General features: G+C 46.3%; 1 protein-coding gene across 5 annotated transcripts in view; it reads right to left on the bottom strand.

Moving 5' to 3' along the window:
* Positions 1–2,361: 2,361 nt before the first annotated feature.
* The window catches only part of SLC47A2 (solute carrier family 47 member 2), a 32,292-nt gene continuing 10,020 nt past the window's right edge, over positions 2,362–24,633 (bottom strand). For 4 of the 5 annotated variants that reach the window (XM_021928827.2, XM_021928826.2, XM_003912452.3 and 1 more), the window contains 8 exons: positions 23,625–23,692; positions 22,263–22,371; positions 21,361–21,436; positions 20,899–20,968; positions 5,569–5,701; positions 5,397–5,491; positions 3,978–4,068; positions 2,362–2,957 (listed from right to left, as the gene is read on the bottom strand). In XM_021928827.2, the coding sequence (XP_021784519.2) occupies positions 2,737–2,957; positions 3,978–4,068; positions 5,397–5,491; positions 5,569–5,701; positions 20,899–20,968; positions 21,361–21,436; positions 22,263–22,371; positions 23,625–23,692 (863 nt within the window). In that variant the 3' untranslated portion in view covers positions 2,362–2,736. Of the gene's footprint in view, positions 2,958–3,698; positions 3,797–3,977; positions 4,069–5,396; positions 5,492–5,568; positions 5,702–20,898; positions 20,969–21,360; positions 21,437–22,262; positions 22,372–23,624; positions 23,693–24,633 lie in introns of all 5 variants that reach the window. The other variant, XR_002518030.2, reaches the window with a different exon arrangement.

The following is a 24,633-nucleotide window of genomic DNA, read 5'->3' on the forward strand; positions in this document are numbered from 1 at the left end:
TCATTCTTGTGTTGGAGTTACAGAATTCTACATCTTGGCCAGGCGCGGTGGCTCAAGCCTGTAATCCCAGCACTTTGGGAGGCCGAGGCGGGTGGATCACGAGGTCAGGAGATCGAGACTATCCTGGCTAACATGGTGAAACCCCGTCTCTACTAAAAAAATACAAAAAACTAGCCGGGCGTGGTGGCGGGCGCCTGTAGTCTCAGCTACTTGGGAGGCTGAGGCGGGAGAATGGCGTGAACCCGGGAGGTGGAGCTTGCAGTGAGCCGAGATCACGCCACTGCACTCCAGCCTGGGAGACACAGCGAGACTCCGTCTCAAAAAATAAAAAATAAAAAAAATAAAAATAAAAAAAGAATTCTACATCTTATAAAACCTAACTGGCATTTTAAAAATACTGTAGCTGGACATGGTGGCTCATGCCTGTACTCCCAGCACTTTGGGAGGCCGAGGTGGGAGGATTGCTTGAGTCCAGGAATTTGAGACCTGCCTGGACCACATAGTGAGACCTCATCTCTACCAAAAAGTAAAAATAAGCTAGATGTGGTGGCATGAGCCTGTGCTCAGGAGGCTGAAGCATGAGGATCAATTGAGCCTGCAAGGCCAAGGCTGCGGTGGGCTATGATTGCACCACTGCACTTCAGCTTGGGCAACAGAGCAAGACCCCGTCTCCCAAACAAAAAATACTGTCATAAAAGTACTTACACGAATCCTCTCTCAGGACCCTAAGGTTGCAGGTTAGTAGGTCTTCAAGGACAAATCTGTAAGTTTCTTATTTCTGTAGCACAGTGCAAGTAAAATTTCACTTTTTTAAACTATAGAGAGATCCCTTTCTGAATAGCCTACAGAACTGAAAGTGAGGGAACCATTGCCTCTCGCAGACAAAGAGGCCTTGGATATTAGGACTTTGGGGTTTGAGAGCTTCACGGGGCAGACAGTTGGTGGATGGTCTGGACACGAAGCGAGTAAGCCACTGCAATTGGTCGTACTGAAGGGGATGGATGGCAAAAGGATCCCCTGAGCAAGTCAGAAGTTACTCTCATCAGTCGTCCATGGCCACAACCTGAGGTACTCAGCTGAGTGGACAAGGCTGAAGAAGAGGCCTGCGGAATGCAGCGTTACCTGCTGGACGGGGCAGGGCAGGCAGGGCTATGCCCTGGAGCTCCTGACTGCAGAGACACGTCCCCACACTCAAAAAGACTCAGCTCACTCAATGACAGAATGTAATTTACTTTATAGAATGTATAATCAACTTTGTTGAATAATTTGTTCTATTAAGGCTGTCTAAAGTATGTGATGTCTTCATCATAGCATGAAGTGTCGAGAATTAATAACTAGCCCAGTTTAGGAAAAAGCTGCTTAAAACTGGCTCTACGAGAGTAATCATAAAATACCTTAGATAAAATTGCATTATGGAATTTTCATTGAGTATGTTTAAATTACTGGCTTGTCTACTAATACATATCTGCTTCAAAATGAACATCTTTCATAAAATTGGCATCAATTTTAATGACGTTCCTGGTATGGAACCTCAGATATTCCCTATTGGAGATAATCCTTGGGTTATAAATTCTCCCCAACTATAAATCCTTTTATGTCTTTGTCATAGATGGTGTTTGTCAACTTTTTTTGGTCATGCTTTTTCATTTTAAAATTCTTAGCCGAGAAGATTTTCTCAAACTTCACAGCTCTGCTGTGTGTGTTGGGGATGGTGGTTAGTAGCTGTAGTAAATAGGTTTTTCCAATGGTGTCCTCTTACCCCCAGTTGTTGATCTAGAACAACTGTAAGCATATTCGTAGAACGCTAATCCCACAAGATTTTACACACAAAAATGATCCTGCCGCAGGTCCTGTATACCACTGGCTTGTAAAGCACATCAGCAAACTAAAGGACACAGGTCCTTCGGAACCTCTGAAGTGCTAGTGTGTGCAGTTCCCAGACTTCCTTGACCATGGAGCCGTTTACCTTAACACCTGTTAACCGTGGACCACACTTGGGCAAACAGTGCCTTAGAGTCTGGAATTGCTTCCATGATGACTTTGCTGTGCTCTGTTCCTACTTGTTTTCTGCCCTTATTTATATCACGTCACTACTAGAAGAAAAAGTACAGTAAGAACAAGTGTTTCTCAAAGTCTGCGATAAATGAAAATGCTGATGGAATGAAAGAACTGGAGAAAAGGGGAAGAAGGGTATATGGACAGCCACCGCCCTGGTCAGGGTCTCACAGCACCTGTATCTGCTGGTGTATCTGTATCACCTGTATCTGCTGGGGGCACACAGGAGGTGCCTGGACAGAACCCACTGGCCCCGTTCTCAGAGCTTCACAGAGGCTTCATGACAGACTTGAGCCGCAGGCTGTGCCTAGGAAATGTGTAATCTTTAATGTAACAGTGGTTTTGGTGATTGTATCTGCAGTCTCCCATTTGAAGCCATTTACATTATTAATAATAGTGGCAGTCCCTGGACTCTGACTCGTGCAGTTGGCTGATGTCTTCTGCAGAGCAATCCAGGCCAGAGAAGAAAACTCCAGCTTGACCAGAACAGAACTGTGAAGTCCGGTCTGTTCAGACCCCTCTGAGTGTCACCACAAGGAATCAGCCAAAGTTCTTTTTTTTGAGGAGTCGTTCAAAGTGTCCTCCTGCACTGGACCCCATTGGCGCTTTTGCAGGGGAGACCGTGGTGTGTTTGGGTACCGGGGACAGCCACTCCTGGCTTTCTGTTTCCAAGCTGCTTTGCTAGTGCCTGGTGGCTAGGATCCTGACCGCGAGCCCCACCAGCAGTGTGGCTGACGCCGCCCCCAGAGCAGCCCCACGGCGGATGACCAGCTGTTTCACTGACAGTCTGCTGGCAGGAGCTGAAAGGGTGTGGGCCTCCTCTGGAGTCCTGAAGAGGTCCACGTGGCAATCAGACCTTGAATACGTTGTCAAGGTAATGCCAGGGGAACTCCCTGTAGCCACTGTGGAAGCAAACAGGAGCAAACTCAGCAGGTCAGGGGTCAGAGGGAGAGCTTTGGCCTTGGAATCGGGAAACCTAGATTAACCACCTGGCTGTGTTTGTTACACCTCACAAGGGACAATGCCTATACAATAGAAAAATACCTGCTTTATCTGCTTTGCAAGCAAGATCAGAGGAGGGGATATGCAGGAAAGTGTCTTAAACTGAATTTCACATGCAGATAAGGCTTACTACTGAGATCTGATGAGGAGTGTTCTTGTCGGTGCTTGGCCCTGTGATCTGTGGCTTCAGAAGCACATGGGAAACACAATTAATCGTGTCTTACTATATTCTCTCATGACACCTGACACTCCCAGAGTTTTAGCTGCCTCACTACTGCCCTGATCAAGGATTAGCCCAGGATGGATGAGGTCACGGAGACATCATCTTCCTGAGCTTTGGGCCATTTGCACACACACCTGGCACTCAGGACCAGCCCTGGGGCAGAGCTGGGGCCATCACTTCATGACATGGACATTGGGCATAAACCAGAGAGATGCTTGTCTGCCTGAGGGGGTGGAGAGAGGTAGGTAGCAGGTGCCCCCCAAAGCCGGTGAGTCAGCCGGGCTCCCCGGAGGTTAAAAGTTGGCTTTTCATCTTGAGCAGAATTCAGTGGGGGAGATCATGAGCTTTAGAGTCCGACGGGTTGATGCTCAGATCTTATGTCTGGCCTTTACAAGTTATGGGATGAGGGAGGAAATACCTGAGTTCTTTCAGCCTCACTTCCTCATCTGAAAATGGGCATACATCTAGTTGCCTCTTAAGGCCAAAGACTTGACGTAGGGCCTGGTACTTGCATGCCTGCTAGACAATAAATGATGATGTTGTCTTCCTGGTGCTTAGGACATCATTTTCATAATGGAAGAAAAACAGTTTTGGCTTGTACAGTTTCCAATTGCATGAGGCACAGAGGGCAGACAGGAGCAACATGCCACTGACATTTCTATGTATACCAAAGTAGAAGCAGCCGTGACAGCATTACCTGAAGATAGGACTGCTTTCTCAGGCCCAGGTCTGGGTACAGTGCTCTCTGCTCTCTGCTGCTGCTGCTGCTGGCCTGAGTGTTTCTTAGCCTAAAGGAGAAAGAACTCGCTTGGGTCAACTGCCAGCTCAGCAGTTCACGCCTTCACCACTGGCATCGCATTCACTGTTTTTAAAGCATTGCAAGCTGAAGCAGCACATCTGCTAAAAAAAAAAAAAAAAAAAAAAAAGAAAGTATCATTTTAAGGCTGGGCATGGTGGCTCACACTTGTAATCCCAGCACTTTGGGAGGCCGAGGCGGTGGATCGCTTGAGCTCAGGAGTTCAAGGCCAGTCTGGGCAATATAGTGAAACCTGTCTCTACCAAAAATACTAAAAAAGTAGCTGTGTGTGGTGGCGCATGTCTGTAGTCCTAGCTACTCAGGAGGCTGAGGCAGGAGAATCTCAGCCCTGAGAGGCAGGGGTTGCATTGAGCCAAGATCGCGCCACTACACTCCATCCTGGGCAACAGAGCGATACTCCATCTCAAATAAATACATGTATCATGTTAAATATCTGTTTATCCAGCATCTTAAGTGTCAGGATGACTTTTTCTGTGCACAAAGGCAAAACCACACTCTGATGGTATTCAGGGTCTTTGAGAGAACACTGCTTCTGTGCTCTGCTTACAGACTGAGTCGTGCCTTCGCTGTGCCTGAGATGCAAAGGCTGCCCTGCCCTGTTTAAAAAGGACATCAAAGAGGATGGTGGGCAGGGTGGTTTTATTACCCCTTCCAAAGTCAAGACACACTCTCGGGGGTTCATCCGGGTTCAGACTAGTTTGAGTGCTTTGTGTTTGTTTGGTTTTCCACAGATGGGGCCGTGTAAGGAAGGTTTTTGGTTTTGTTTCTATTTATAACCACAGAGCGTGTTTTTTTTTTTTTGAGACAGAGTCTCGGCCTGGCCTCGGCTGGAGTGTGTGCAGTGGCCGGATTCAGCTTCACTGCAAGCTCCTCACCCTGAGGTTTACTTATTCTGTTGTCTCAGCCTCCCGGTAGCTGGGACTACAGGCTCACCACCGCCTCGGGCTAGTTTTTTTTTTGTATTTTTTAGTAGAGACGAGGTTTCACCGTGTTAGCCAGGATGGTCTCGATCTCCTGACCTCGTGATCCGCCCGTCTCGGCCTCCCAAAGTGCTGGGATTACAGGCTTGAGCCACCGTGCCTGGCCGAGTGTGCTTCTTATACTGGCCAACTACAGTGACAGGAGCCACTATTGAGGCTCAGGTGGCCCCTCTGTAATCCCCCACAAAACACTTGCAGCTTATACCACACTGCTGCCAAGTTCTCGTGTGTTCTGGGCATTTCTGGCTGAGTAGTCACTCTGCCTGCTGGGGTCAGGTGCAGGATGTGTCCTGTGGCCAGGGGCAGCCGACCCACTTACCTCCTCTGCGGCAAGCTTCCAGTCCAGCCGGGCAGTATAGGCAACAAAGGCAGCAGTTGCCAGGAAGACACAGGCCAGCATGCCCAGCCAGAGGCCTGGAGGAGACAAGTGATGATGGGAACAGTGTCCGACCGACCACCCAGGCCCCTCCCGACTTCCTCACACCACATACCCATGATTCTCATTCTGACCAGAAAGGTCAGAAGGATGCCCAGTGGTAGGCCGATGATGTAGTAGGTGATGGCATTCACAGCGGCACCAAAGGCCTGCTTCCCAGTTCCTCTTAGGACTCCGCCATAGACACACTAGGAGGGGAGACAGAAATGGGCAAGAGGGTCGTGATGATGCGACTTTAAGAGCAGGTGTCATGCAGCAGGCACTTTGCTAAGCCGTTCGCATGGCATTGCTTCACTGAGTTCTCACAGCGCTGGATGGGCGCCCTTATCTCCCTTTCTTCGCCGAGGGTGGCTGTCCAAGACGGGTCGGATCACTTGTCCGTGTTACACAGAAGTAGTTGTGTTTTGAACACAACCCCACAGCACCCAGGCTTCACCACCATACCATATGGCCTCCCTAGAAAATAAAGGTAGAATTGGTGGCCAGCAACCAGTTGGTCCGGGAGACTGGACTACACATGGTATAGGGGTGGTGTGTTGGTTTCCTGTGGCTATGTAGCAAATTACTGCAAACGTAGTGGCTTAAAATAACATAAATTTGGGCCGGGCACGGTGGCTCATGCCTGTAATCCCAGCACTTTAGGAGGCCGAGGAGGGCAGATCACTTGAGATCAGGAGTTCAAGACCAGCCCGGCCAACATGGTGAAACCCCGTCTCTAAAAATACAAAAATTAGCCAGGCAAGGTGGCGCTGTAATCCCAGCTACTTGGGAGGCTGAGGCATGAGAATTGCTTGAACCTAGGATGTGCCACTGCACTCTAGCGTAGGGGACAGAGCGAGACTTGGTCACACACACACACACACACGCAAATTTATTCTTTTACAGTTCTGGAGGTTAGAAGTTTGAATTGGGTCTCACTGTGCCAAAATCAAGAGCTGGTTCCTTCCGAAGGCCCTAGCACTGTTTATTTCATTAGTCTCATTTTCCCAACATGATTCCAGATCTTCTGAACCACAGGCACAGCTCATCCTCAGTCAGGATTATTGGCCGATAGATACTTGGTTATTTTTTTTTGTTGTTCCCATGAGAGGTGCGGAGTATTTTGTGGTTTGTACATATTTGAACAAAGAGGTAATGCACTGGCGTTAGGAGATATATGCCTCTTGAACTTTGAAATATGGTATGTATATTTCTGGTTATTATATGTCATGGCGTGATCTTTTTTGGCTAAAGAAAGACGTCTCCCGAATTATGACTGATGTACCCTGGACCAGTGTTTCTCAAATGGGGATGGCAATTTCTGGGATGTTTTTGTTGTAACAACTGTGGGGGTGTGGTGGGGGGAAAGTGTTACCGTATCTTGTGGGTAGAGACCAGGGATGCTGCTAAACCTCCTGCAATGCTCAGGGGACCGCCCCCCCCCCCCCCCCCCAAACAAAGAATTATCTGGTCTAAAGTGCCAATAGTGCTGAGGTTGAGAAACTCTGATTTACAGCACTGGGAATTGAAGTGGCAATTTCAGTGGCAGGAAGGGCCAGTGGCTTTGCTAGCCTAAGGTTGTGGGCCTGTTTGGGAGAAACCATCAACCAGTGGACTAGGCAGGGATTTAAGAGGGAGTTTGATGAGATAAAACAGCCAAGGGAGTGGGGAGGTACTGATAAGGTCTCTACATATCCCAAGCCGACCAGAGGCTGTGCATACGGCATAGCAGAGACCAAGCCTCCCACGTGTTCCCGGACAGTGGAGCCTGTCCACATGGGTGAAGAGACCGAGAGTACCCAGAAGAAAGTAGAAGCCAGGACTCACTTGAAAACAGCTGGAACTCTGAATGTGTCTCTAGCCCACACATGGATCTGTCAGCAGAGAAAGGAAGCCTTGCTAGCTATCAGAGGTGTTGAGCACAATCTCTGACCAGTAATTGGCTTGAACACTAACCTCTGCAGACATTTTTAAGCCTAGAAAGATAGAACATTTTAAACTAGAGAGCTAGACTTAAAAATAAGAACAAGGGGAAAAAAACTGAGCAAGAAAGATCAGCAGCTGCACATTGTAGAGGAGACACGAGTCACAGAATTAGTCTGTGCAAGTTACTTAACCAACACAATGACATTCCTTGGGTGTGAATCCCACATGCAGCATTCTCCAGGATAGACCTGTGGTAGGCCACAAAACAAGTCTCAATAAACTAAAACAAATTTTTTTAAGAGATGGAGTCTTGCTATGTTACCCTGGCTGGTCTTGAACTCCTAGGCTAAAGCAATGCTCTCATCTCAGGCTCCTGAGTACCTGGGACTACAGGCACATGCCATTGTGCCTAGCAAATTTTGAAAGACTGAATTCATACAAAGTATGTTCTCTGGCCACAACAGAGTTAAATTGGAGATGCTGACCAGAAATAAAACCCCAAATATCTGGAAATTAAATGCACTTCTAAACCATAAGTCAAAGAATAAATCACAAGAGAAATTTAAAAAGATTTTGAACTTGAAAGTTTTAATGAACATCAAAATTTATTAGATGCAACTAAGGCAGTGCTTAGAGGGAAGTGTACACCTTCAAATGCCTGTATCAGAAAAGGAGAAAGGTCTCAAATCAATGACCTAAGATTCTACCCTAAGAAGCTAGTAAAGAAGAACAAACTATACCTAAATAAAGTCAAAGGATAAGAATATAAAAGATTAGTGTGGGCCAGGCATGGTGGCTCACACCTGTAATCCCAGCACTTTGGGAGGCCAAGGCAGAAGGATTGCTTGAGGCCAGGAGTTAAGAGACCAACTTGGGCAATATAGCAATACCGTGTCTCTTTAAAAAAAAAAAAAAAAAAAAAAATTAAAAGTTAAAAAATAAATAGATAAAAGATTAGCATGAAATCACTGAAATAAACAGCAGAAGACTAAAAGATGCATCTGTTTAAAAAACTACTTTTGAAGACAGTGTAAGATATAAATAGAAACAACAAAGTTAAGAAACAGCAGGGGATGAACTTAAAGTTTTTATTAATTTTATCTGCTTGTTTTTGCAATCAGTATTTAGTTGTCATTAGTTTAAAAGTAATGGATTATTAGCCAGGCACAGTGGCTCAGGTCTATAATCCCAGCACTTTGGGAGGCCAAAGCTGGTGGCTCACCTGAGGTCAGGAGTTCAAGACCAGCTTGGCCAACATGGTGAAACCCCATCTCTACTAATAATACAAAAATTAGCCAGGCATGGTGGTGAGCACCTGTAATCCCAGCTACTTGGGAGGCTGAGGCAGGAGAATTGCTTGAACCCGGGAGGTGGAGGTTGCAGTGAGCCGAGATCACACCATTGCATTCCAGCCTGGGCTACAAGAGCAAGACCCTGTCTCAAATAAATAATATTGCAAGCCTCATGGTAACCTCAAAAACCTACAAAAGATACACAAAAAATAAAAAGTATACCACCAGAGAAAACCACCTTCACAAAAAGGAAGACAGGAAGGAAGGAAGAGGAGACCACCAAACCAGAAAATAAATAACAAAATGGCAGGACTAAGTCCTAACTTATCAATAACAACATTGAATGTAAATGAACTAAACTCTCTAGTTAAAAGACATAGAATGGCTCAGTGGATAAAAAACAAAACCCAATGATCTGTTGCCTACAAGAAGCACGCTTCACCTATAGAGACACACATGGACTGAAAATAAAGAAATGGAAAAAGATATTGCATACAAATTGAAACCAGAAGTGATCAGGAGTAGCTTATCCTTAGACAAAATGGATTTCAAGACAAAAACTATAAAAAGGGACAAGATCATTAGATAATGATAAAGGGGTCAATTCAGCAAGAGATTATAACATTTATGAATATATTTGTACCCAACACTGGAGCACCCAGATATATAAAGCAGATGTTATTAGAACTAAAGAGAGAGAGATATTTCAATAGAATAATAGCTAGAGATTTCAACATCCCACTTGCAGCACTGGACAGATCATCCAGACAGAAAGTCAACAAAGAAACATTGGACCTAATCTGCCCTATAGACCACATAGACCTAATAGATATTTACAAAAGATTTCATTCAAGTGCTGCAGATACACATTCTTCTCCTCAGCATATGGATCATTCTCAAGGACAGACCACATTTGAGTCACAAAACAAGTCTTAAAAATTTCAGAAAAAATTGAAATCATATCAGGTATTTTCTCTGACCACAGTGAAATAAAACTAGAAATCAGTAACGAGGAACTTTGGAAACTATACAAAAACATGGAAATTAATATGTTCCTGAATGATCAGTGGGTCAGTGAAGAAATTAAGGAAATTTTTAAAATTTCTTGAAACAAATCATAATGGAAACAACATATCAAAACCTATGTGATACAATGAAAGCAGTACTAAGAGAGTTTATAGGAATAAGCACCTACATCAAAAAGTGGAAAAACATCAAATAAATAACCTAATGATGCATCTTAAAGAACTAGAAAAGAGGCCGGGCGCGGTGGCTCAAGCCTGTAATCCCAGCACTTTGGGAGGCCGAGACGGGCGGATCACGAGGTCAGGAGATCGAGACCATCCTGGCGAACACAGTGAAACCCCGTCTCTACTAAAAAATATAAAACTAAGCCGGGCGAAGCGGCGATGCCTGTAGTCCCAGCTACTCGGGAGGCTGAGGCAGGAGAATGGCGAACCTGGGCGGAGCTTGCAGTGAGCTGAGATCCCGCCACTGTACCAGCCCGGCGACAGAGCCAGACTCCGTCTCAAAAAAAAAAAAAAAAAGAACTAGAAAAGCAAGAGCAAACCAAACCCAAAATTAGCAGAAGAAAGAAAGAAGGTCAGAGAAATAAGTTACATTGAAATGAAACAGATCAAAAAATACAAAAGATCACCAGCCATGTTTCGGAAAACAAAAGAAAACTCACAAAAGGAAAAAAAGAGAAAAGATCAAAAATAAAATCAGAAGGGAAAAAGAAGACATAACTAATACCAAGAAATGCAAAGGATCATTAAAGACTACTATGAGCAACTATATACCAATAAATTGGAAAACCTAGAAGAAAGGGATAAATTCCTAAATTTATCATACAACCTACCAAAATGCTACCATGAACAAATCTGAAACCTGAACAGACCAATAACAAATAATGAGATTGAAGCTGTAATGATAAGTCTGCTATCGCTTCTCGGCCTTTTGGCTAAGATCAAGTGTAACAGTAAGTCTCCTAGCAAAAAAAAGCCCAGGACCCAATGACGTCACTGCTGAATTTTACTAAACATAGGACCAATACCAGTCCTATTCAAACTCAGGAGGCTGAGGCAGAAGAATCGCTTGAACCTGGGAGGCAGAGGTTGCAGTGAGCCAAGATTGTGCCACTGCACTCCAGCCTGGGCAAAAGAGTGAGACTCCATCTCAAAAAAAAAAAAAAAAAAAAAAAGGATCATAAATCTAAGTGTAAGAAAGACTTAAAATTAAAACTTTTGAAAGAAAACAGGAGAAAATCTTTGTGACCTGAAGTTAGGCAGAGTTCTTACATATAAAATAGCAAAAGCATGAACCATAAAAGAAATTAAGGAATTGGACTACATTAAAAGTGAAAACTTTTGCAGCTCCAAAGATACCATTAAGAAAATGATTCAGTTAGGCCAGGCATGGTGGCTCACGCCTGTAATCCCAGCACTTTGGGAGGCCGAGATGGGCAGATCACGAGGTCAGGAGATCGAGACCATCCTGGCTAACACGGTGAAACCCCATCTCTACTAAAAATACAAAAAATTAGCTGAGCGCAGTGGCGTTCGCCTGTAGTCCCAGCTACTCGGGAGGCTGAGGCAGGAGAATGGCGTGAACCCGGGAGGCGGAGCTTGCAGTGAGTCGAGATCACGCCACTGCACTCCAGCCTGGGCGACAGAGCAAGACTCCGTCTCAAAAAAAAAAAAAAAAAAGAAAATGATTAAGTTAGGAAGAAAAAGTTCAAGAGACCTATTGTACAACATGATAACTATTGTATACTTGAAAATTGCTAAGAGTATATTTTAAATGGTCTCACCACAAGAAAATTAGAATTACGTAAGGTAATGCGTATGTTAAGTAGCTTGATTTAGCCATTTCACAATGTCTAAACATAGTGAAATGTTTACATATATACAAACATAGTGGCTGGGCGCAGCCCAGGAGTTCTGTAGTGAGCTAATGATGGTGCCACTGCACTCTAGCCTGGGCAAGAGAGTGAGACCTGTCTTAAAACAAAAAACAAAAAAAAAAGAAAAAGAAAAAAATGTATACCATAAATATATTTATCTGTGAATTTAAAAAATAAAATTTAATTTAAAAAGACAAGCCACAGCCTGGGTTTGCAAATCATAAAGCTTGATAAAGGACTTGTATCTAGAATATATAAAGAACTCTTATAACTAATAATAAATGTTATGGATTGAATTGTGCCTCCCACAAAAGGTACTGAAATTCCTTTTTTTTTTTTTTTTTTGAGATGGAGTTTTGCTCTTGTCGCCCAGGCTGGTATACAGTGGCACAACCTTGGCTCACTGCAACCTCCACCTCCTGGGCTCAAGCAATTTTCCTGCCTCAGCCTCCTGAGTAGCTGGGATTACAGGTGTGTGCCATCATGCCCAGCTAATTTTTGTATTATTAGTAGAGATGGGTTTCACCATGTTGGCCAGGCTGGTCTTGAACTCCTGACCTCAGGTGATCTGCCCACCTCAGCCTCCCTAAGTGCTGGGATTACAGGTGTGAGCCACTGTGTCCGGCCAAAAGATGTTGAAATTCTAACTCTCAGTGCCTATGAATGTTATCTTATCTGGAAATAAAGCCTTTGCTGATGATCAAGTTAAGATGAAGTAATTAAGGTAGGCCCTAATCCAATATGACTGGTGTCCTTATTAAAAGAGGGAATTTGGGCCTGGTGTGGTGGCTCGCACCTGTAATCCCAGCACTTTGGGAGGCCGAGGTGGGCAGATCATGAGGTCAGGAGATCAAGACCATCCTGGCCAACATGGTGAAACTGCGTCTCTACTAAAATACAAAAAAAAAAATTAGCCAGGTGTACTGGTGTGCACCTGTCGTCCCAGCTACTTGAGAGACTGAGGCAGGAGAATTGCTTGAACCCGGGAGGTGGAGGTTGCAGTGAGGCCAGATCGCAGTACTGCACTCCAGCCTGGCAACACAGCAAGACTCTGTCTCAAAAAAAAAAAAAAAGAGGGAATTTGGACAGAGACAGACATGGAAGGAACACATGAAGAGACAGGGAAAAGATGACCATCTACAATCCAAAAAACCCCTGAGGCTGCCAGAGCTAGAAGAGAGGCCCAGAACAGATCCTCCCTTAGTGCCTTCAAAGGAAGTATAGGTATGACTCTGCTGACACCTTGATTTAGGATATCTGGTCTCCAGAACTGTAAGACAGTAAATTTCTGTTATGTAAGCCATCCAATTTTTGGTACTTTGTTATGGGAGTGCTAGTGTCTTAGTCCATTTTGCGTTGCTGTAACATAATACCATAGACTGGGTAATTTATAATGAACAGAAATTTATTTGGCTCATGGTTCTGGAGGCTGGGAAGTCCTAGCTCAAGGGACAACATCTGGTGAGCACCTTCTTGCTGTATCATCCCAAGGCCTGAAGGGTAAAAGAGCACACAAGAAAGAGGGGAAGGGGGCCAGACTCATCCTTTTGTCAGGAACCACTCTTGAAATAACTAACCCACTCTTAAGATAATGACTAATCCATCTCTTAAAGGGCTCACCTTGACAGGGCACACTTTGGGAGACTGAGGCAGGAGGGTTTCTTGAGGCCAGGAGTTCAAGACCAGCTTGGGCAGCATCATGAGACCTTGTCTCAAAAAAAAAAAAAAGAAAAGAAAAGCGACCAAAAAAAGTTCTATCTCAACACTGTTACATGAACATAAGAACTTCAGGGGACACATTCAAACCAAAGCACTTAGCAAGCGAATACAACCAGCTACCAAATATTATATTTTCACATTTTTAAAATTTGTTTTATTTTATTTATTTTGTATATTGAGACAGGGTCTTGCTCTGTCACCCAGCCCAGAGTGCAGTGGTGCAGTCATAGCTCATTGCAGCCTTGAACTTCTGGGCACAAGCCATCCTCCCACCTCAGCCTCCCTAGCAGCTGGGACTGCAGATATGCACCACTATGCCCAGCTTTTTTTTTTTTTTTAAATGTTTTGTAGAGATGGTATCTTGCCATGTCATCAAGGCTGGTCTTAACCTTCTGGGCTCAAGCCAACCTCTTTCTTTAGCCTCCCAAAGTACTGGTTTTATAGACTTGAGTCATCACACCTGGCCTACTTACTTTTCAAATGGGCAAAAGACTGAAATAGAAATTTCACTGAAGGCTGCATATGAATGAATAGTAAGCACACAAAAAGGGCGCATCATTAGAGAAATGCACACTGAGACCACAGTGACATAATAGCATATACCCACGGGGATGGCTGCAACAAGAGAGGAAAAGCCATCCCGGCAGCTTGTTTTGTAGATAGTGACAAGCTGATTCTAAAGCTTATGTGGAAAGGGAAAAAAACTCAAAACACAACATTTACAAAGAAAAGCGATGTTGGAGGAGTGATACTGTCCAATTTCAAGAATTACTATGAAGCTACAGTAATTAACACAGCATGGTAAAGTTGGCCACACTGTCTTGTCTGTTGCATTATAGTCAACCCTAATGTCTATTAAATGGCTATTGTGTTTCAGACACTTTGATACATGTTAGCTCAGCTACTTCTCGTATCAATACTTTTTTAAATTATTATTATTTTTTTGAGACAGATGCTCTGTCATCCAAGCTGGAGTACAGTGGCGCAATCTTGGCTCATTGCAACCTCCACCTCCCAGGTTCAAGCGATTCTCATGCCTCAGCCACTGGAGTAGCTGGGATTACAGGCCCGCCACCAAGCCCAGCTAATTTGTGTATTTTTTGTAGAGACAGGGTTTCACCATGTTGGCCAGGCTGGTCTCGAACTCCTGACCTCAAGTGATCCGCCTGCCTCCGTCTCCCAAAGTCCTGGGATTACAGGCATGAGCCACTGCACCCAGCCTTGTATCAATACTTTATGTCAGGATTGATTTAAAGAAATTCTTTTAATTGTGATAAAATACACATAAAATGTGCTGTCTTAGCTGTTTTTAAGTGTACAGCTCAGCAGTGTTAAGTATACAGCCAGCCTTCCATACCCACATGTTCTGCATCCATGGATTCAACCAGCCATGGATCAAAAATATTTGAAAAACAATAATACAACAATTAAAAAAAAACAGCATAGCAACTGTTTACATAGCTTTTACATTGTATTAGGTATTATAAGTAATCCAGAGATGATTTAAACTCATAGGAGGATGGGCATAGGTGATATGCAAATTCTGTGCCATTTTATATCAGGAACTTGAGCATCAGTGGATTTTGGTACCTTGTGGGGTCCTGGAACCAATTGCCCAAGGATACCTAGGAATGACTGTATTGGTGAAAGAATAGACAGAAAGATCAGTGGAATGGAAGAGAGAGCCCAGAAACAGACTCATACAAATACAGTCAACTGATTTTGACAAAGGAGCAAAGGCAACTGGAGAAAGCCTAGTTTTTTCAAGAAATGGTACTGGAACAACTAGACATCCACATACAAAATAATGAATTTAGATATCCTGTTTTACAAAAGTTAAAACCACAGACCTAAAAGCAACATGCAAAACTATAAAACTCCTACAAAATAATAGAAAGTTTAGGTGAATTTGGGTTACACAGTGACTTTTAAAAATTTTTTATTTTACTTTATTGTTAGAGGTGGGGGTCTCACTCTGTTGCCCAGGCTGGAGTGCAGTGGTACAATCATAGCAGACTATATCCTTGAACTCTTGGGCTCAAGCAATCCTCCTGCCTCAGCCTCCCAAGTAGTGAAGACTATAGGTGTGCACCAACCGTCGCCCCCCACCCCCCAACTAATTTTTAAAAACTTTTGTAGAGATAGGGTCTCCCTATGTTGCTCAGGCTGGTCTTGAACTTCTGGCCTCAAGCAGTCCTCCACCCACAACCTCCCAAAGTGCTGAGATTACAGGCATGAGCCACCACCCAGCCTGACTTTTTAGATACAATACCAAAAGCATGATCATGAAAGAAAAAACTGTTAAGTTGAACTTCGTTAAAATTAAGAACTTCTGGCTGGGCACGTGGTGGCTCAAGCCTGTAATCCCAGCACTTTGGGAGGCCGAGACGGGCGGATCACGAGGTCAGGAGATCGAGACCATCCTGGCTAACACGGTGAAACCCCGTCTCTGCTAAAAAATACAAAAAACTAGCCGGGCAAGGTGGCGGGCACCTATAGTCCCAGCTACTCGGGAGGCTGAGCCAGGAGAATGGCATAAACCCGGGAGGTGGAGCTTGCAGTGAGCTGAGATCCGGCCACTGCACTCCAGCCTGGGAGACAGAGCGAGACTCCGTCTCAAAAAAAAAAAAAAAAAAAAAAAAAAGAACTTCTGCTCTGCAAAAGATGATGGTAAGAGAATGAAAAGACATAGGCTGGAAATAATATCTGCAAAGCACATATCCAATAAAGAACTGATATCCAAAACATGCAAAAAAAAAAAATCCCCTCAAATTTCAACAATAAGAAAACAACCCAATTAAAAAATGGGCAAAAGATCTAGGCAGACACCTCTTCAGAGAAGACCTATACAGTTGACAAATAAGCATATAAAAAGATGCTTAACGTCTTACGTCATTGTAGCACATGAAAACAGTGAGATTTGGCCAGGTGCGGTGGCTCACGCCTACCATCCCAGCACTTTGGAAGGCCGAGGTGGGTGGATCACTTAAGCCCAGGAGTTGAGAGCAGCCTGGCCAACATGGTAAAACCCCATCTCTACTAAAAGTACAAAAAAAAAAGTAGCTGAGTGTGGTGGTGCATGCCTGTAGTCCGAGCTACTTGAGAGGCTGAGGCACAAGAATTGCTTAAACCCGGGAGGCGGAGGTTGCAGTGAGCTAAGATCATACCACTGTACTCCAGCCTGGATGACAGAGCAAGACTCTGTCTTCAAAATGAAGAAACAAAAATACAGCTGCCACTATACCCATTAGAGTGGCTAAAATCCCAAACACTAACAACATGAAATGCTAGTGAGGATGTGGAATGACAGGGATTCTCAAACAGCGCTGGTGGGAATGCAAAATGGTACAGCTACTTTGGAAAGCTACTTGGCACTTTCTTCAAAAGCTTCCGTAGTCTTACCATGCTCTCTAACAATCATGTTCCCAGATACTTACTCAAATGAGTTGAAAACATGGCTACACAAAAACCTGCACGTGAATGTTTATAGTAGCTTTATTGATAAATTGCGAAAACTTGGAGCAAACTAAGATGGCTTTCAATCAGTGGGTGGATACACAAACCGTGGTACATCCCTACAATGGGGTATGATTCAGTGATAAAAAGAAATAAGCTATCAAGCCACAAAAGACATGGAGGAACCTTAAATGAGCATTGCTATGTGAAACAAGCCAGTCTGGAAAGGCCACATACTACGTGATTCCAACTCAGTGACATTCTGGCAAAGACCAAACTATAGAGACAGTTAAAAATAGTGGTTGCCAGGGGTTCCAGAAGCGGGTGGGGAGAGGCTAAGGGATGAACAGGTTGTGTACAGGGGCTTGTTAGGGCAGTGAAACTGCTCTGTGTGATGCTGTGACAGTAGATATATGTCACACATTTGTCAAAACCCGTAAGATGCACCCTAATACCAAGAATTGGCAAGGAAGTAAGGAAACTGAAATCCTCATATATTGCTGGTGGGGATGTAAAATTGTACGACCACTTTAGAAAACAGATCGACAGTTTCTCTTCCCTCCCCTCCCCTCCCCTCCCTTCTCCTTTTCTAACAGGGCCTTTCTCTTTCACCCAGGCTGGAGTACAGTGGCATGATCACAGCTCATTGCAGCCTGGACCACCTGGACTCAAGTAATCCTCCTACCTCAGCCTCCTGACTAGCTGGGACCACAGGTGTGCACTACCATGCCCAGCTAAGTTTTAAATTTTTTGTAGAGACGAGGTCTCCCTATGTTGCCCAGGCTGGTCTCAAACTCCTTGGTTGAAGTGATTCTCCCACCTCAGCCTCCCCAAAGTGCTGGGATTAGCAGCACTGGTATGCTGGCATGAGCTACCACACCCGGCTGGCTGTTTCTTAAAAAGCTAAAAATAAAATTATCATTTGACCCAATAGTCCAACTCCCAGGACTCTACTAAAAGAAATGAAAACAAATCCACACAAAGACTTCCACATGAACATTCTAAACAGCATTGTTGATGATAGCAAAGACTAGAAACAACCCAAATGTCCATCCGCTGATGAATGGATAAACACAGGCGGTATTTCCATACAATGGAACTACTCAGTTTAATAAAAGGAATGAAGCACTGACGCATGCCACAGCATTGATGAACCTCAAAAACAGTATGCTAAGGAGAAGCAGCCAGACACAGGACTGCAATCATATGACCCTAGTTACGTGAAATTGTTCATCCAGACAGAAAGCAATGCAGTGGATTGCCCAGGGCAGGAGGTGGGAGCAGGGATTAACTACAAAACAGTCTCCAGGAAATTCTAGGGGTTGATGTAAAACTAGTTGGTGGTGATGGTTACATAACTCTAAATTCATTTAAAATCACTGAGTTATATACTTATATATGAATTTTATCATATGTAAATTATAACTCACTCAAAGTTTACAAAATATAAAAATAAGGCTCATGGAAAATGTAAATTAAGAAAAAAATGACCAGGAGGAAAAATGATGGGCCGCACATACACAGTCCCTCAGGCCCCAGTAACTGTTCTCTGTAACCCTGACTTAGAGTTTCTTGGTAGCCAAGTGACTAGAGAAGTACCGCCCCCTGGAAGGGGAGGCCTACTTAATTTCTTCAGAAGTGCTGGGCCAGTTGCCATGGCTCATGCCTGCAATCCCAGCACTTTGGGAGGCCAAGGCAGGAGGACTGCTTGAGCCCAGGAGCTCAAGACCAGCCTGGACAACGTGGCAAGATTCCATCTCTACAAAACTTTAAAAAGAAAATGAGCCAGGCATGGTAGTGCACACCTGTAGTCCCAGCTACTCAGGAGGCTGAGGTAGGAGGATTGTTTGGGCCCAGGAGGTGGAGGCTGCAGTAAGCTGAGATGGCACTGCTGCACTCCAGCCTGGGTGACAGAGTGAGACCTGTCTCAAAAAAAAAAAAAAAAAAGTAAAGCTATTCTTAACTTTCAATTTCAAGAATGATTTCTCAGGTGTGGTCTCACCCAGACACTAGAGAAAAAGTATGAATAGTGTCTTTTAACAGTATCCAGGCCGGGCGAGATGGCTCACACCTGTAATCCCAGCACTTTGGGAAACCGAGGCGGGTGGGTCACCTGGAGCAAACTACTGAGGTCAGGAGTTTGAGACCAGCCTGGCCAACATGGTGAAACCCCGTCTCTACTAAAATACAAAAATTAGCCGGGCGTGGGGGTGCAGGCCTGTAATCCCACCTACTCGGGAGGCTGAGGCATGAGAATAACTTGAACCCGGGAGGTAGAGGTTGCAGTGAACCAAGATCACACCACTGCACTCCAACCTAGGAGACAGAATGAGACTCTGTCTCAAAAAAAAAAAAAAAAAAAGTATCATATGACAAAAGCAATAATGGGCTCCATAAACTAGTTTCGCTTAATGTTCCTTGATAAAGGCCACAAATATGATGCCAGAACGCAGCTCAGAGAAGACATTTCTGCCGAGGCTAAGAACATGTGACCCAAGCTTGTCGCTTTCCGAATGCCCAGCTGTATTCAAAAATAAATCCTACAATAGTTAGTGAACTGGATGGAGTGCACAGAGGCCTTTGGAAAAATCCTCCATAAATATGATTTATTTCAGTAGACTTGCAATGAGTTGGTAATTATTATGCGAGTGTTTTTTTCCCCAGGTGGGGAAAGAGCTGGAGTGTGCCAGGGTTCCGTGTTGCTAATTAAGGGCATATCCCTCTGCAGAGCTATGGGAATGTATGCAAGGGGTGTGTTCCTGAGGAATTCACAGAACTCCAGATGCAAAGTCGGAGAGCTGTGAGTTCCAATTCTGCTTATTAAGCAAGAGTTTGGTGTTTTGGGTTTTGTTGTTTTCTCTTGTTTTTAAAAAATCATAGCTGGGTACCGTAGTTCATGCCTATAATCTCAGCACTTTGGGAGGCTGATACGGGAGGATGACTCGAGCCCAGGAGTTAGGGACCAGCCAGAGCTTGGAAGATAAACCCGGCAGCTCCCGAGGCCAGCCCTGCCTCCACTGTGCCAGTGTTCCTCTGACCCAGGCTGGTGACTCAGGCCAGCGTTGGAGGGCCCACCAGGAGAGGACTCCACCTACCATAGTGTGACCCTGTCTCTACAAAAAACACAAAAATTTAAAAATTAGCTGGATGTGGTGGCATGCACCTGTAGTCCCAGCTCCTCCGGAGGCTGAGGCGAGAGGATCACTTGAGCCCAGGTGGTTGAGGCTGCAGTGAGCCATGATCGCACCACTGCACTCCAGCCTGGGCGACAAAGCGAGACCTTGTCTCAAAAAAAAAAAAAAAAAAAAAAAATTCACATAATTCAAATCTGTGTTAAATGACACCTGTCCTTTAGTGATCGAAGAAGCAGAAAGTCCAGGTCCATCTGTGTTCTGGGTGGGCTCGTTCCCTTGTAGAAATGTCCCTCTGTGCTGGCAACAGGATATGGTTGCCATTTAGCTCCTGGCCAGCCTGGGGCATAGGTCAATGTCATGGTCCCTGCTCATGAGGAATCGGGAAGAAAAAGATTTGTGGCTTTACACTGCTGCACTCTTTGAGTTCTTTGCTAATCTGTATTCACTTTTGAGCAGTGTAAATTGCAGAAGAAGAGGGAAGTCGTTGTTTGAAATAAGAATGGAACTATTGGCCGGGCGCGGTGGCTCAAGCCTGTAATCCCAGCACTTTGGGAGGCCGAGATGGGCGGATCACGAGGTCAGGAGATCGAGACGATCCTGGCTAACACGTTGAAACCCCGTCTCTACTAAAAAAAAATACAAAAACCTAGCCGGGCGACGTGGCGGGCGCCTGTAGTCCCAGCTACTCCGGAGGCTGAGGCAGGAGAATGGCGTAAGCTCGGGAGGTGGAGCTTGCAGTGAGCTGAGATCCGGCCACTGCACTCCAGCCTGGGCGACAGAGCGAGACTCCGTCTCAAAAAAAAAAAAAGAATGGAACTATTATCAGCAAATACTTTGGGCACGTACTATACAGTTAGCCCTTCACGCGTATTAACAAGTTCATCCTCACAGCCCTGCGAGGTCTTGGGGAGGGCACAAGTACATACATAAATCATGTGGCAGGGAGTCAGGCTTTGGATCAAAGTGGTACTTACACAGACGGCCTCAAACACGTGAAAGACGCTATAAACCGGCAAGACCTGGCTCACCAGGGCAATGACATCTCTACAGAAGAAATGAGAAAGCATTAAGACAGACGTATCCTTTGAGACCTGTTTATATCCCTTCTATTCCACACCCCACCCCCACAAGAAAAAGCTTTGGAATAGAGGTAGATCCCCCACACAAATGTTTTCTGTGTCTGTGGGTCACACCTAAACCTTCAGCAAAGCCCCCACAATGTTGGACTGCCCTTCAGTTAGCCTCTTGTCTGTGGACAGGCACTAAAGGCCTAGGGTGGACAGACAGAGGTTGGCTTCCTCTCAGTGAGAGCCAAGCCTGGGCTCCTCCTGCTTCCTTTGGGCCGAGCACTGAGCCAGGCCTGTGAAAAATCTGAGGACAGGCTGGGAACCACTTTGACATTTTCCAAAAGTCAGCATAGAAAACTGATTACCTACTCATCACTGGTAAAAATACGCCCCAGCTGATTTTTCAGGATGCTTATCACGGTGCCGAGGAGCACGGAAACGCCAACTGGAAGAGACAAAAGGTGCAGCAATGACAGCTCCCGCCCTCTGCAACCAGGTGCCTTTTGTCACGGGCCCTGATGTCCCCTGCATCTGAGGCGTTCATTTGGGCTAGACGGTCTTGTAGGAAGGGCAGAGTGGAAGACGCTTCCACTCCAGTGGTTCTCAGAGTGGGCGGCACACTGATCCAGCAGCAGCGTCACCCGGGAACTTGCTAGAAACAGATTCTCAGACCCTGCCTCTGACCTACTGAATCAAAGCCTGCTGGTGAGGCCCAGCAATCTGTGACCAGCCCTCTCGGGGATTCCGGCGCAGGCTACAGCCTGAGAACCACTACAGAGAAGCCCGTCTGAGCCTTCCAGTCTCAGAAAGCACAGCCACGATGTCGGAAGACACGAGTGGCTCCTTCTCAAGAGTGGGTTGGCAGTTGCCGGGCTCATGGGGGTGCTGGGAGGGCCAGGCTTGCAGAAGGACTCTGGACAGCTGGAAGGAGAGTGCTGGGCAGGAAGGGCCTTCAAAGAGTTAGGCTTTTCTCTAAGGTAAGTGGTAGAAGCCAGCTGTCTCCACAAGAGTCCCACAATCACAGCGGCAGGGAAGGCGTGAGTGGGGATGGGGAGAAGGTGGTGGGAGGATCGCTTGCTGCTCAGAGGGAGGCAGCTGTCAGCCTAGCAGCAGAGGCTGGCCTGGGTCGGATGGCAGGTCCAGCAGGCTTGGAAGATAAACCTGGCAGCTCCCAAGGCCAGCGCTGCCTCTACCATGCCAGCCTTCCTCTGGCCCGGGCTGGTGACTCAGGCCAATGTTCAGAGGCCCTACCAGGAGAAGATTCCACCTACCTATGCAGAGCACGCCCGAGACGGCCGAGCGCTTGGCCTGCACAGTGTCCGCAGCCCCCAGAGCCATCCCCACTCGGACACAGACCCCGATGCTGAACCCCAAGGGAATCTGGGATCAAAGATAAGAAAGCACTGTCAGTGGGCCCACCCTCCAACCCCTGAAGTCCTGAGCCAGCCTGGGCCAAGAGGGACGGGAGCGGGAAGGCAGGGCAGATCTCAGGCATGCAGCATAAGAGGTGTGTCACATTCTTGCTGCTGACAATGAGGCCGGGAGAGCTGGGGCTGGGAGAAGGGTAGGGGTACCCCCGCCATGAGCCAACCAGTCCCACCACCACCTGCGCCCTCAGAGGCAGCACAGGCAGGCGGGCCTTGCAACCGAAATCACTGTGTTGTCAAAAGCAAATGAGTAAACAGATTTTAAAGAGGCGACTGTGGTCTTAGTCCCGGAAAAGCTCCCTGTAAGAAAAAAGAGATTTCAGCAGAAACCATTTGTAAAAATAAGAATCTGTAAATTGGTTTTGTAATGTAGATTTCTGTGACTCCTTTGCTTAACGCTGGGGTCAAGGATAACATGCAGATGCGCACCGGAGTGACATGGGCTGCGTAAGCAAGATGATGGCTGTGTCTCTGTGGGGAGTAGAGAGGAGGTGGGGGCTGTGGTGGAGGACAGCCCATGGCCCTGGTGGGGACGCTGTCACCCAGCGCTGGCCGACTGCAGGGTGCAGGAATGTGGGCCACTGCTCAATGGAATGTGCCTTTTTTTTTTTGAGACAGAGTCTCACTCTGTTGCCCAGGCTTGAGTGCAGGGGCATGATCTCAGCTCACTGCAACCTCCACCTCCTGGGTTAAAGCGAATCTCCTGCCTCAACCTCCCAAGTGGCTGGGACTACAGGCCTGTGCCACCACACCCAGCTAACTTTTTATATTTTTAGTAGAGATGGGGTTTCACCATATTGGCCAGGCTGGTCTTGAACTCCTGGCCTTGTGATCCGCCCACCTCAGCCTCCCAAAGTACTGGGATTATAGGCGTGAGCCACCGCACCCGGCCTGGAATGTGCATTTTTTAAAGAAAATTCAAAAATAAGATTCTGATGTGAAATCTCCCAATTTTAAAATAATGCTAATTACTTTTTAAAATTCCAGCATCTGTGGGTGAAATATCACCCTTCGTGGACAGGTTGTGGGCACCAGTGTGTGAGCCCTGGTGTACGCTGAGCAGGGCCTGGACCTGGTGGGCACGAGAGGCCCAGGGCGGTCCCTTGGGAGACAGAGACAGCCTCAGGTGACAGCCTGCCCCCCTCCTATGACACCTCCAGCCATCAGGTGGGGGATCTGGGGAAGGCACCCCTTCAGGAGCCTTACCATGTAGGACACAGTGGCCACCTCGTAGATGACAGCCTGGGCGGAGAGATCCACCACGCTGAGCAGCCCTGGAGGAGAGGCCTGCTGTGAGCCCAGCCCACAGCCCCAGACACCCAGACCCTGCGCCAACAGGACGCTGCTCCGCTTTGGGGACTCGTGCAATTTTTATTTTTTTTCCTTGAGACAGGGTCTCACTCTGTAGCCCAAGCTGGAGTGCGATGGTGCAATTATAGCTCACTGCAGCCTCCACCTCCTGGCTTAGGTGATCCTCCCACCTCAGGCCCCAGGTAGCTGAGACTACAGGTGGTGCCATCACACCCAGCTAATTTTTGTATTTTTTGTAGAAACAGAGTTCCACCATGTTGGCCAGGCTGGTCTCAAACTCCTGGCCTCAAGTGATCCACCCGCCTCGGCCTTTCAAAGTGCTGGGATTACGGGCGTGAGTCACTGAGCCCGGCTGATTTTGAAGGGCAGATTGGTAACAATGACAACAAAGAGACATTCCTGCCTGGCCTTCAGCCTGTTAGGAAAATTCTGCCCAGTGCCCCGGAGGCCCCTGCAGGCTTCCCTGTGTGGTCTGTCTTTTCAGATGAACTCAGTGTGAGGGAGGAGACAGAGCGCGGGACCAGGGTCCGGCAACTCGAGTTCGGTTCTCGGCCCTCCGCTGATTTTTTATTTGTGGAGTTGCTCTGTTCTTGCGCCCCATTTTCTCATCCGCAAACGTGGGGCATGGTAGGGGTTCTCATATTCAGGCTGCCTGGAGTCCTCACTTCGCCGAGTGCTGTAATGAGCATGCACAAGGCAGTGGGTGGGAGCCTCACACTGGCAAGCCCGGGCCTCTGCTCACACCCGCAAACCAGTTCAATCTGTCACTCCTCTGTGCCTTGGACACCTCCCACGGGCACCTGCTCCGCCTGGCCTGTGCTGGGATTCAGGCACGAAAGGCCCAGGCCTGCCTCCTGGATGCTCACAGCCTAATGGAGAGGCAGACCAGCAACAGACGGATCAG

Source organism: Papio anubis, chromosome 17, assembly GCF_008728515.1.
Source record: "Papio anubis isolate 15944 chromosome 17, Panubis1.0, whole genome shotgun sequence".
Taxonomy (NCBI): Eukaryota; Metazoa; Chordata; class Mammalia; order Primates; family Cercopithecidae; genus Papio; species Papio anubis.